This window comes from Neomonachus schauinslandi, chromosome 16 (assembly GCF_002201575.2).
Source record: "Neomonachus schauinslandi chromosome 16, ASM220157v2, whole genome shotgun sequence".
Lineage (NCBI taxonomy): Eukaryota > Metazoa > Chordata > Mammalia > Carnivora > Phocidae > Neomonachus > Neomonachus schauinslandi.
The window spans coordinates 298,866-312,089 of record NC_058418.1 but is presented as its reverse complement, the minus strand read 5'-3'; the positions used below and the strand labels follow the sequence as shown (position 1 = coordinate 312,089).

At 47.3% G+C, this 13,224-nt stretch overlaps 1 protein-coding gene across 1 annotated transcript; it reads left to right on the top strand.

Annotated features, from left to right (window-relative positions):
- The first annotated feature begins 758 nt into the window (after positions 1 to 758).
- Positions 759 to 11,563, top strand: ZNF8 (zinc finger protein 8). The gene is made up of 4 exons (XM_021691834.1): positions 759 to 924; positions 5,871 to 5,997; positions 6,300 to 6,395; positions 8,163 to 11,563. The coding sequence occupies exons 1-4, from the start codon at positions 859 to 861 to the stop codon at positions 9,602 to 9,604; spliced, it is 1,731 nt and encodes a 576-aa protein (XP_021547509.1). The 5' UTR covers positions 759 to 858; the 3' UTR covers positions 9,605 to 11,563.
- The last annotated feature ends 1,661 nt before the right edge of the window (positions 11,564 to 13,224 follow it).

Genomic DNA, 13,224 nt, shown 5'->3' with positions numbered 1-13,224 from the left:
TAAAATCTTAAAAAAAAAAAAAAAAGAACCGGGAGGAAAGGGACACCTGGGCGGCTCAGCTGGTTAAGCGTCTGCCTTCGGCTCAGGTCATGATCCCGGGGTCCTGGAATCGAGCCCCGCATCGGGCTCCCTGCTCAGCGGGAAGCCTGCTTCTCCTTCTCCCAATCCCCCTGCTTGTGTTCCCTTTCTCGCTGTCTGTCAAAAACTAAATAAAATCTTAAAAAAGAAAGAAATAGGTTCTAAGTACCATGGCAGTATATACTCCAAAGAGTAAAGCATGCCAGCTAGGACGCTCGGGCCCGGGTTTCGAAGCAGGGCTCCCCATCCCAGCGTGGACAGAGGGGCAGCTTCACGTGGGGCCGCAAGGGCAAAGACTGCGGGCCGCGGCCCCGCGCAGACGCGAACCCCCAACGGCTAGGCTGGGAGGGCGATCCCCCCTGACCGGATTCCTTCGCAGCCCGTGCGCCCCCCTCCCCCCCGCGCACCGGGCACGGAGACGCCCGGTTGCCCAGCAGCCCCGCGTGCGCCGCAGCCCAGAGTCACCACCCGCCGCCACCCGCCCAGCACCTCCTCGCCGGGTCTGGGGCAGGAGCGCCCCCAGTGCCCGGAGGCCCAACGGACGGACGGTCCCATTGACCTGAAGCCAAAAGGCTCTCATTGGTGGGAGGCTCGACGAGCAAAGGTTTCCATTGGCCGGTCGCTGCGGCGCGCCGCACTGTCTTCTGGGAGTTGTAGTCGCAGCGTCACCAGTGCGGCCGCCATTGTCCGGCGGGCGGCGAGTGGAGTGGTCCCTGAGGCCGGGGCTGCTCTCGGCTTTACGGCCGCTTCGGGCTCCTCTCCTCGGCCTGTCGGTCCTGGATGAACCCCGAAGAGGAAGCGAGAGCACTGGCGATGACTACGGGGCTGCCAGCGGAGTGGCTTCAGGTAACAATAATAATAATAATAACAACGATGGCAGCGGGCCGAGCGTCTCCCGCAGCGCACGGTGAGCAGGGCCCGGGCCTTATCGCTCTTCACGCAGGAGGAAACTGAGGCGCAGGTCGGGGCGCGCTGACTGGCCCGACTGGTAAGGGTGGAGCTGGGACTCGAACCCGGCCATCTGGCCCCCGAGTGCGCATGTCCGCTGGTACTCCTCCTCCCGGGTTCTGGGACTGGGCTTAGGCGCGTGCCCTAGGACGGGGCTGGCGCGGCCCCGCGGAGAGCCTTCCCCGCGCCCCGAAGGCCAACTGCTGTGTGCCGGGTAATAGTAACTGGGGTCAGTGGAGCGCCGAGATGGCAGGTATTAACCGAGTAGAGATGATTTAATTCATGCAACACCCACCGAGAGCCCTGCTCCGCGAGGCCGCTGGCCCAACCTCTGGGGGTAAGGACAGGTCACCACGCACCGCATTAGTGGGGCGGGAGCGACTACCCGGGCCCCCCTCCCGCATTTCCCGCGGGGGCTGTGGGGGAACCGCAGCACTGGGCGGTCCGTGCTTGCACGGTCATCTGGGAAGGTGCCTGATTCAAAGTTCCAGCATTTCTAGGCAAAGGGGCCGCTGCCTGTGTTCTCCATAAAGTGCTGTCTCCACGTGGCAGAAACCAAAAATAATTCATAATTCCTGAAGCGCCACATGTTTGAAATTCTGCACTTACTGTCTTCTGTTGTTGTTTACAAGGATTTGCATTATTTCATATTTAGCATGCCAAATGAGACTATTGGTAACCTTAGATTTGCATGTTTTCAGATGCGCATTAGTAGTGCAACCACCCTTTATTTTGCTTTTGCTGTGGTTGGGGTGTGGCGGGGAATGAGCATTGTCAAAGTAAAACAGCTGGATAATAATTAAAGCAGTCAAAAGAGATTTTATTCAGAAACTTTTGGAATGGGGGAAAGAGACTTCAGTATGGAACTGGACTCGATTCCAAATACAACAAGTAAAGGTGGGAATTTATACCTGGGGTCGGGGGTGGGTGTAATTCTTGCTAAACTGACCTAACAGGATCCTTTATTATTATTATTATTATTATTGTTACTGTTACTATTATTTTTAAGATTTTATTTAATTTAGAAGCACATGAGCGGGGCAGGGGTTGGGGAGAGAATCTCCAGCAGACTCCAGGCTGAGCATGGAGCCCAATGTAGGGCTTGATCTCATGACCCTGAGATCATGACCTGAGCTGAAACCAAGAGTAAGATGCTTAACTGACTGAGCCACCCATGCCCCCCATGACCTAACAGGATTCTTTTTTTTTTTTTTTTTTTAAGATTTTATTTATTTGACAGAGAGAGACACAGTGAGAGAGGGAACACAAGCAGGGGGAGTGGGAGAGGAAGAAGCAGGCCTCCCACAGAGCAAGGAGACTGGGATCATGACCCGAGCTGAAGGCAGATGCTTAACGACTGAGCCACCCAGGCACTACTCTAACAGGATTCTTGTCGAAGCAGACCAAGTGATCAGATATTATCTGGAGGATTGTGGGGGATGAGGACTTTGAAAAGATATGGAGAGTGATCAGATATGGTGGGTGGGGATTCTGGCTAAACCAACTCTTTATGAATCTGGGTGATGCAAAATGGACACAGAAGTCCAGAGGTCAAGACCTAGTTGAGAAGAAGGTTCAGAGGAGAGAGTCTTTGTTAGCAGTAAGAGAAAGTGTATTAGTTATCTGTTGTTGTTGTGTAACAAATAACCCAAAACTTAGTGGTCCAAAACAACAATAAATATTACTTCAGTTTTTGATGATAGAAGTCCTCAAATGATTTAGCTGGTGGTTCTGGCCTGGGCGCATGAGGTTATGATTAAGATGTCAGTCTGGACTGTTGTCATCTGGGACTTGACTGGGGCTAGAGGATCCATCTCCAAGATGGCTCTCTCACATGGCACTTAATAGTTCCTTCCCATGTGGGCCTCTCTGTGGAGCTGCTTGGCTGTCCTCACAACTTGGCATCTGGCTTCCCAAAGAGTGAGTGATCCAGGAGAGGGCAAGGTAGAAGCCCCAATGCCTTTTGTGCTCTGGGGTCAGAATTTACGCACTGTCATTTGCACAATATCCTGTTGGTTACACAGGTCAAACATGCACAGAATAGGAGGGGACTATACAACTACACAAGGGCTGGGGATCATTGGGAGGTGTCTTGGAGGCTGGCCACCACACAAGGCAAGGAAGTAGGGTTTTGAGGTCCAGTGTAAGCTTCCTGTGGCTGCTATAACAGAGCACCACAGATTCGGTGGCTTAAAGCAATGCACATTTATTCTTAAAGTTCTGGGGGTAAGAAGTCTGAAGTCATTTTCACTGGGCTGAAATCAAGATGTGGGCAGAGCCACCCTTCCTGTGGAGGATCTAGGGGAGAATCGGTTTTCTTGTCTTTTCTAACTATTACAGCTGTAGACCTTGCGTTCCTTGGCTAATGGCAATGGCCCTTTGTCAAGGCCGGCAGCATGGCATCTTGCTTTAGTGGTCACATTGCCTTTTTTTTTTTTTTTTTTTTATTCATGAGAGACAGAGAGAGAGAGAGAGAGGCAGAGGGAGAAGCAGGCTCCCAAGGAGCGGGGAGCCCGATGCGGGACTCGATCCCGGGACCCCAGGATCATGACCTGAGCCGAAGGCAGACGCTTAACCAACTGAGCCACCCAGGCGCCCCCACATTGCCTTTTGTCTTCTATAGTTAAGTCTCCCTCCACTCTCCCCTTAGAAGGACAAGGAATGGGCTCCTGCTAGAATTTCAGGACGAGACATGAAGGATTCATGTGCTGCTACTGAGAGGTCTTACGGCCTGGACAGATCAGTACTCAGTGGACCTGGTGCCTGGGCTGTCACTGACAACCCATGCAGAGTGGGTGATGGTTGAGGGGGCAGAGTGGGGGAGGCAGGAGGCACAGGGAGCATGTATCAGGGTTTGAGGACCTTCTGACTGGGAGGTGATGACATGGGGACAGGAACAGAGACCTCTGTTCCTAACCAAAGGGTTCTTCATGCGTCCTGCACAATTTTTGTCAGCCATATGCTACCTATACTATAATTTCTTTAATATTTTAAAATATACTTTTGTTTTTCTTAAAAGAAAATACCCTTTTATAATTGAGGTATTCAGTAAGTGATTTTGATTTGCATTTCCCTGGTGGCTAATGATGCTGAGCATCTCTTCATGTGTTTATTCAGTATTTGTATATTTTATATTTTCTTTGAAGAAATACCTATTTAGATCCTTTGCCCATTTTAATTGGGTTGTTGCTATTATTGAGTTGTAGGAGGTGTCTTATCTGGATACAAGTCATTTACCAGATGTGTGATTTGCTATTGTTATCTCCTAGTATGTGGATGTCTTTTCGCTTTTTTTTTTCCACTTTTTTTTTTTTAATTTTTTTAATTTATTCATGAAAGTCAGAGAGAGAGAGAGGCAGAGGCAGAGGGAGAGAAGCAGGCTCCCCGCCTAGCAGGGAACCCGATGCGGGACTTGATCCCAGGACCCTGGGATCATGACCTGAGCCGAAGGCAGACGCCTAACCATCTGAGCCACCCAGGCGCCCCTTTTTCACTTTCTTGATAGTGTCCTTTGGAGCACAAAAGTTTTAAATTTTGGGCGCCTGGGTGGCTCAGTCGGCTAAGCGACTGCCTTCGGCTCAGGTCATGATCCTGGAGTCCCTGGATCGAGTCCCGCATCGGGCTCCCTGCTCCCTGGGGAGTCTGCTTCTCCCTCTGACCCTCCCGACTCTCCCCCCTCTCATGCTCTCTCTCTGTCTCTCTCTCTCAAATAAATAAATAAAATCTTTAAAAAAAAAAAAAAAAAAAAAAGTTTTAAATTTTGATGAAGTCCAACTTATTTATTTTTTATTTCGTTGCTTGTGCTTTTGCTGTCATATCTAAAAATCCTTTGCCAATCCAAGATTGTGAAGATTTATCACTGTGTTTTCTTCTAAGAGTTTAATAGTCCTAGCTCTTATATTTTGTCTTTTATCCATTTTGAATTAACTTTTTATATGCTGTGAGGTAGGGGACCGACTTTATTCTTTTGCATGTTGTCCTGTAGAAAGTGTTTTACAGCTGCTTATTCCCCATCACAGCCCCCAAGGAGTGATTCTTTGTAGACGTGGAAACAAGGAAGTATAAGTGGGTACCTGCGTATACGTCTTGAGGAGGAAGTGGCAGAGTCAAAACTTGGATCCAGAAATATCTAGCTTTTGACCGCGGCCACACCCAGCCCACAGAAGGGTTTGATTTGTGAGATATGTTTTAAATACATTGCATCAACTTACAAAAATTTAAAGTGTTCATTTAAAAATTTGACCAAATTTCCAGCTACTCACTACAGATTGGCAATTCTGACCATATGAGCTCTGCATTTCCCCATGATTAATTGGTTCTAAGTCCCAGCTGCCCCTTCAAACAGGGCACATGTTACCCATCACCTTCAGTGTCACCTCTCACAGATTACGTACCGTTGTAGGCTCTTACAGTAGCCCATTTCAGTCACTGATGAGCCTGCCTGGTCTCTAAAGGTAGGTGAGTTTCTGACTCTTTTCAGGGAGGATAATGAGCCTTGGTTTGAATGAATCAGAGGATTATTTAGCGTATCAGTTAGATGTTACTGGGTAACAAACTATCCCAAAACTTAGTGGCTTAAACCAGTAGCCATTTCTTTATTCCACACATCTGCAAGTCAGCAGTCTCTGCACCTGTCTGAGATCAATTGTAGATCAGCTGTGGTTAGCTTTGATCTTGCTTGGATACTTTCACACGCCCCCAGTGAGACCTGACTCGCCTTACTCAGAACATGCACTCTCTCAGGACACTGGCCTGCCTGTCCTCTGCATCCCCATTCCTCCTCCTCTTCCTGGGAGCACTGGTGGAGACAGTTGAGCTGTTCAAGAGTGTGTGTGATGTTTCAGGAGCCGGTGACCTTCCGGGATGTGGCGGTGGACTTCACCCAGGAAGAGTGGGGGCAGCTGGGCCCTGCCCAGAGAACCCTGTATCGTGACGTGATGTTGGAGACCTTTGGGCATCTGCTCTCTGTGGGTAAGGCCTGCTTCCCCAGCTGATGATCAGATTCCTGCCGTGACTTATTCTTCATGGGTTATAGGTCATAGGGCCTCTGGTATGAGGACTTGACCTTAGGCTGGGGATTAGAGATCTTGCATTCTCATTCCCTGTGGAACAAATGGGCAGGGGGGGGTTTCTGCCCTTTTCTGTCCCAATGCAAAGTTTTCACCTTATTGTGAGATATCCTCGTGCCCTATCAGGAGTCTAGGGATGGATCCTGAGCTGGTTCTTTCTCTCTGTAGCAGATCCACACATCCTGTGTCTTTCCCTTTTTCCAGGGCCTGAGCTTCCAAAACCTGAAGTCATCTCCCAGCTGGAGCAAGGGGCTGAGCTATGGGCAGCAGAGAGAGGAATTGGCCAGGGCTACTGTCCAGGTGAGATGCTGCCTAATGGGAGCAGCCCAACAGGTGACTGCAGATGTGCTGCTTGTAAAGAGTGGTGTGTCAGGGTCCCCAGGACCACCCAGAGATCCAGTGAAAGAATATAGAGGAGAGTCAGCAAGAAGAAAATGCTGACGGGGTGAAGTCCAGAAGCCAGTCAAGACTCCAGAGGTCTCTCCCAGCAGAGTACATGGGACATGCTTAGTTCCCCCAGCCATGAGTTGTGACAACACGTGAGAAATCTTAGCTACCAGGGAAGCTTGTTAGAGGCTCAATGCCAGGGGGTTTCATTGGCGGCTGGCCATAGGCACCCTGTGCCTGACATGGACCAAGATTCTAGACTCCCAGGAGAAAGCAGGTGTTCACCATAAACCATATTGTTGGCACAGTTTGGGCACAGTGAGCTACTCTTATCAGCTAGGGTGGTGGGAACTCTCCTGAAATCCAGATTCCCAGGGCCAACCTCAAAAGCTGCCCTTTCTAAGGGTGGCAGCCTCGGGCCTGCCCTGTTAGCTCTTTTCTGCACAGAACGTCTGCACACTGCTCCTGTACTCCCTGTTCTCCTCATCCATGCTCCCCATCTGCCTCTTCTCCAGTGGTCAGAATCCCACCCCTTCCTCCCGCTCACGTTCTCTCTCAACAGCCGTCTGAGCATGCCCTTTCCAAAGGATCATTTCTTTTTCTTTATTTTTCTTTAAGATGTTATTTTTTTTTTTTTTAAGATTTTATTTATTTATTTGAGAGAGAGAGAGAGAGGGAACACAAGCAGGGGGAGCGGCAGGCAGAGGGAGTGGGAGAGGGAGAAGCAGGCTCCCCGCTGAGCAGGGAGCCCGATGCGGGGCTCGATCCCAGGACCCTGGGACCATGACCTGAGCCGAAGGCAGCTGCTTAACCAACTGAGCCACCCAGGCACCCCTAAGATGTTATTTTTAAGTAATCTCTACCCCCAACGTAGGGCTTGAACTCACAACCTTGAGATCAAGAGTTGCATGCTCTACAGACTGAGCCAGGCAGGTGCCCCTCCACAGGATCATTTCTAATGTGTGAACTTGCCCTCCATCTTCTCCATTTTATTCTTTCATGTCCAGATTCTGTAAACCTGTTCTCCACATCCATCTCTTCTCTTAGCAAAAAGGATTGTGTTCCTCTGTAAATATCTGAAAACTGGGCTAGAGCAGCTCGAAAAAAGAAGCTTTTTTCTTCCCCCCACAAAGCAGCCACTGCTGCCTCTCGTTTAGCATTCCAGTGATGCCAGGGCTGATGGTTCTGATTCTTCTGGCTTTTCCTTGGGTTACGGCATGGATGCAGCAGCTCTGGCCATCACATCAGTGCTTCAGGCAGAGGGAGAGGGAAGTAGGAAGAATAGTGCCAGTCACATTGACCCCTTTTTTTTTTTTTTTTTAAGATTTTATTTATTTATTTGAGAAAGAGAATGAGAGAGAGAGAGCACATGAGAGGGGGGAGAGTCAGAGGGAGAAGCAGACTCCCTGCCGAGCAGGGAGCCCGATGCGGGACTTGATCCTGGAAGTCCAGGATCATGACCTGAGCCGAAGGCAGTCGCCCAACCAACTGAGCCACCCAGGCGCCCACATTGTCCCCTTTTATCAGAACTCCAGATTTCATCCATTGAGGTCTCCTTGGTTGGGACTGGGTCACATCCACCTACCTTCCCCAGCCACTAGGGAGGCTGGAAGGGAGGGCCTGTCACCCTCTCTGTGTTTTTTCCACCAGCTCCCTCAGAGTTCTTTGGTATTCTTTTAGGCTGGGAGCCTGGACCTGAAACCCAAGCGCCACCCAAGGAGCATGGCCTTCCTGAGGTGGAGACATCCTGTGTCACTGAAAGGGAAGGCTTCCTGAGGGATGCTCCCTGTCCCACCATACTAGGGGAAGACTGGGAATGTGAGGGCCAGGTGAAGTTGCCTGAGAAGGAACAGAATAATTTGAGGCAATTGGAATTTAGCCTCGAGGAAGCACCAATTCAAGATAAAAGCTATGAAAGTCTCAGACTTGGGGAAAATGGTGTCCTGAGCTCAAACCTAAATCCATTCCCGGAGATTTCTAAGAGAGACTATCTCTGTGGTTACGACTCACAGGTTATAAACTCAGAATGTAACTCAAGCTTAGTCAGTCAGCGGACAGGCTCCTCAGGAAAAGAGCCATGTGACAGCAGTGACTGTAGCAAAACTTCTAGTCAGGCCCTTCCAATTATGGAACTCACACGAAGCCAGGTACAGGATAAGCCCTACAAATGTACAGACTGCGGGAAGTCGTTTAACCACAACGCGCATCTCACAGTGCATAAGAGGATTCACACGGGAGAAAGACCTTATATGTGCAAAGAATGTGGGAAAGCCTTCAGCCAGAACTCCTCCTTGGTTCAGCATGAGCGAATCCACACAGGAGACAAGCCCTATAAATGTGCCGAGTGTGGGAAGTCTTTCTGCCATAGCACACACCTTACAGTCCATCGGAGAATTCACACCGGAGAGAAACCCTATGAATGTCAGGACTGTGGGCGGGCCTTCAACCAGAATTCATCCCTGGGTCGGCACAAGCGGACACACACTGGAGAGAAGCCGTACACGTGTAGCGTGTGTGGGAAATCCTTCTCACGGACCACTTGCCTGTTCCTGCATCTGAGGACGCACACAGAGGAGAGGCCCTATGAGTGCAACCACTGTGGGAAGGGCTTCAGGCACAGCTCCTCTCTGGCCCAGCATCAGCGAAAGCATGCTGGGGAGAAGCCCTACGAGTGCCGCCAGAGGCTAATCTTTGAGCAGACGCCAGCTCTAACAAAGCATGAATGGACAGAAGCCCTCGGCTGTGACCCACCTTTGAATCAGGATGAGAGAGCTCACCGGAGCGACAGGCCTTTTAAGTGTAATCATTGTGGGAAATGTTTTATTCAGAGCTCACACCTCATCCGACACCAGATAACTCACACCAGAGAGGAGCCCCAGGGACGGAACCGGCGACGGCTTGAGCAGTCCTTTGGCCGGAGCTCACACCTTGGCCGCCATCAGCACACACACTCAAGTGAGAACCCTGGGGGCGGGACAAAGGCAGGACAGCCTGCGAGCCGGGCACTTGCCCTGTTTGACATCCATGAAATCATGCAAGAGAAAAACCCAGTTCACGTTATTGGGGTTGAAGAGTCTTCCATGGGTGCTTCCGTGTTATTCGACATAAGAGAATCCTCATAGGAGAGAAACTACAGATGACTTTTGAACCACAGGTACAAAAATGTGGTAAGTCCACATAGTGCATTCATGGAAAGGGGGACTGGGGTAGAAATGCCTAAGGTGACCTCTGATTTCATAAGGAAATGGTGCTTTCCAAATACCTGAGATTGATGGTTCTCAAATCTGTCAAGCTCAGTGCCCCCTTTAACCACAGGTGTTTTGTGCTATTCCTTCTATTACTCCAAAATGAATTTACAGGTAATGTAACCTACACACATGTGTACTGTAAAAAAAATCAATATATGGCCCCTTTTTGTAAAGCATAATTAAAACAAAAGTAATTTATGGTAAAGTAATGTGTATACTAAGTGGGTGTGGTATCTCCATGTGACTGTGTGAGCCATTATGCCTGGACACCTGGGGCATTGGCTGTTGTCATCTGGTATATGGGAAATAGTGTTGGCCATGGAAATATTGTGAGGGGCATTCCTGTATGAGATGTGATTTTCTCAAGTGGTGACTAACTCTTGCAAAAGTTTTGAACAAAACAGAAGACCGCTACATTTCTGGAAAATTCTGTATAAAATTCTAAGCATGCAGGAGTTAATTTGTGTTTATATGTGAAGTTGACTTAGGCTCTCAGTTCATACATTACAAACTGGTTGTTTCACACATACATACATACATGGTCCACAGGGGCCTGTTCTGCACTTCACAGTCAGTAGAGCACACTTGGCCCCCACCCACATGTCAGCCACATTCATGTCCAGATCAAATGATAAGAAAGCCCCCATGAAATTCTACTACATTCCCTGGGAGTGTCACAGCTTCTACTGAAAGCCATTGCCTTGAAGTGGTTAGTGTTGCTTAAGCCAGAGGTTCTCAGTTGGGGTAGATTTGTCCTCCAGGAGACATTTGTGATGTTTAGAGACATTTTTGGTTGTCATAACGGGCAGAACAGAGGGGTGCCACTTGGCAGCTAGTGGGTAGAGGATGCTGCTAAGCATCCTATAATGCCCAAGACAGCCCCCTCAACAAAGAATTATCTAGCCACAAATATGCCAGGGTAGAGAAACCATACCCAGCACTACAACCAACTTTTTCCAGAAAGATTCTAAATTGATGAGGGCTATACTAACAATCCTATAGCTTTGATTGTAACAAATGATATCATTAACTGTTTTATACACAAATGTTTCCTAGTAATTTTTTTGACCATTTTGCAGCATTCCTAATTGGTGTGAGAAAAGGAAGAGAATCTACTTATTTTTCTGAGTAATCTAAATTTTAGCATTTTATCATGGACATTGTAAAACATGGATAAGCCCCACTTTTGACCATTCCTCCTGCCTGCCCTGTGGGGTGCAGATTTGGGAGTGTTCCACCTATCAGTGCCCTCTGGGGAGGGGACACCCAGTAACTTCATGGTTCTAGACAGCTCTAGAAGCCAGGCTTACAGTGCCCCTTTCCCTCCTCCTCAGCCCCCAAAATGGCAGCTTCTGAAGGGTCTTGTTTCCACAGTCTCAGTATTTGCTGGGTGGGCTGAGGTTACAGTGGCCTCAGTGGGTAAGCTGGGAACAAGCTCGTCACTTGCCTTCCTCTCCAGACAACAGAGATCTTTACAAATTTTCTATTTCTCATTTCAGGTCATGTTTTCTAGGCATAATATTCCTACTCATTTCCTTATAGATACTCTGAAACAGTCAGATAAACTCCTCAGGAGAGGTTACTATTAACCACAGAATACATGGTTTTATCGGTTTATAAAAGTAATGTAAATTCTTTACTGCAAATGTGGAAAATGCACAAAAGTAAAATTTAATTCCTCATACATCTATTCAGAGATGGTCACTACCATTAAGATTTCGTTAATTTTCCTGTAATTTTTTCTTAAAAATATATATGTATACATATAGTGTACATTAGATCTTATACACACACACAAATATATTTATAGTATTGTGTTTAGAAAATTGGAATTCTTTCTAGTTCTCTTGTAACACATGCTTCTTACTATATTTTGAGCATCTTCCTCTGACAATTTCATGTAGCTTTTTAAATTACCTTTCAGGAGGATTGTAGCAGTGTGACCACCTAGCATTTTATCAGCCTTGACTTTTATCCAAAAGGGTGGTGGTAGGGGGGAAGGTTTCCTACACATTTTCAAGGGGAGTATAAATTGATACGGCCTCTGTGAAGGACGATTTATTAGTTGCTATCTAAGATTAGAAACACACAACTCTTTGTCTCAGTAAACGTGTTGCTGGGAGTGAATCCAACAGATTTATTTGTATGTTGTAGACTGTTTGTACATGGTCTCACTATGGTATTGCTTTCAGAAGTAAAAATTTGTAAACAACCTCAGTGTCCACCATGGGGAACTCGGCTAGAGATTTACACTGGAATGGAGAACTACACAGCTTTAAAAATGGGGACTGTCTTTATGTAATAATACGGGAAAGAGCTCCAAGATACATTGTTAAATGAAGAGGTATAAAACAGTGTGTAAAGTATGTTTCTATTTGTGTAAAAAAACATTGGCTTATACACACATACCCACACACTCCTAAGGGTACAAAGTAACCAGGCATACTAGGTGCTATTGGGGAGGAGAACTGGGGGGAGAGGGATGAGGAATAATTTTCACTCTATATCTTTTGATATTTTTAGCATTTTGAAACATGTAAAAGTATTACCAGTTCATAAAATAAATTAAAAATCTCAACTGTTGCAAATTAAAGTTTGATCATTGGCTTCATTTTCTGTTGCACCTACACACACACTAAATTCTTAGGCACACTAAGCTACAAACTAACTCAGTGCACACATATCTGAGCACTGAGTTAATGGAACCAGTTAAGTGTAAAATAGCTTTGACTCCATGAATTTTCCCGCGAGCTATAAACTAGCACATACATTTTAGTAGCACATAAATTTTCAAGTTATTTTATTAAATTCCCTGTATCCAGCCCAAATTATGAGAGCCCATACATGAATGAGCCAAGTTGCCCATTTTCAGTATCTCCTTGTACATCTTCAGAGATATTCAAGTCGTTTGTGCAAAAGGTAACTGGGAAGAAATCTCCATCCAGTCTGAGGAAGTCTCCTATAGGTCTCTTGTGAGGAGATCCAAGGTGAACGTCTTCCAGATGTTCTAAGTTGTCCAACGTTGGTAGTCGCTAACCACATGTAGCTATTTAAATGTAATTTTAAATTCACCCAAAATTAAAATAAAAATTGAGTTCCTCAATCACATCAACCACATTTCAACTGCTCACTAGTTACAAATAGAACATCCCCCTCATCTCTAGAAAGTTGTTTTGCACAATGCTGGTCGAAGGTAAGTGGTTGAGAGGATTTTTTTAAATTTCCCTTGTGATCAACTGACTAAAGAGCAGAGAAGGCCAGCCTGCACATCAGGAGTCAGCAGAGTGCAGTGTGTGGTTTTTTATTTGGGCTTGAGTAAAAGATGAAAACAAAAAGGTACGTACGACGTCATTGGGAGAAATTAGCATATAGACTACGGAGTAGGTAATCGTGGGTTTCAACGTCGTTTCTTGGGTAGGCGGAAGAATGTACTGGTTCTTAGAAGACATCTGCTGAAACGTTACAGGAAAACGGGGTTCAGGGGAGAAAAGCCC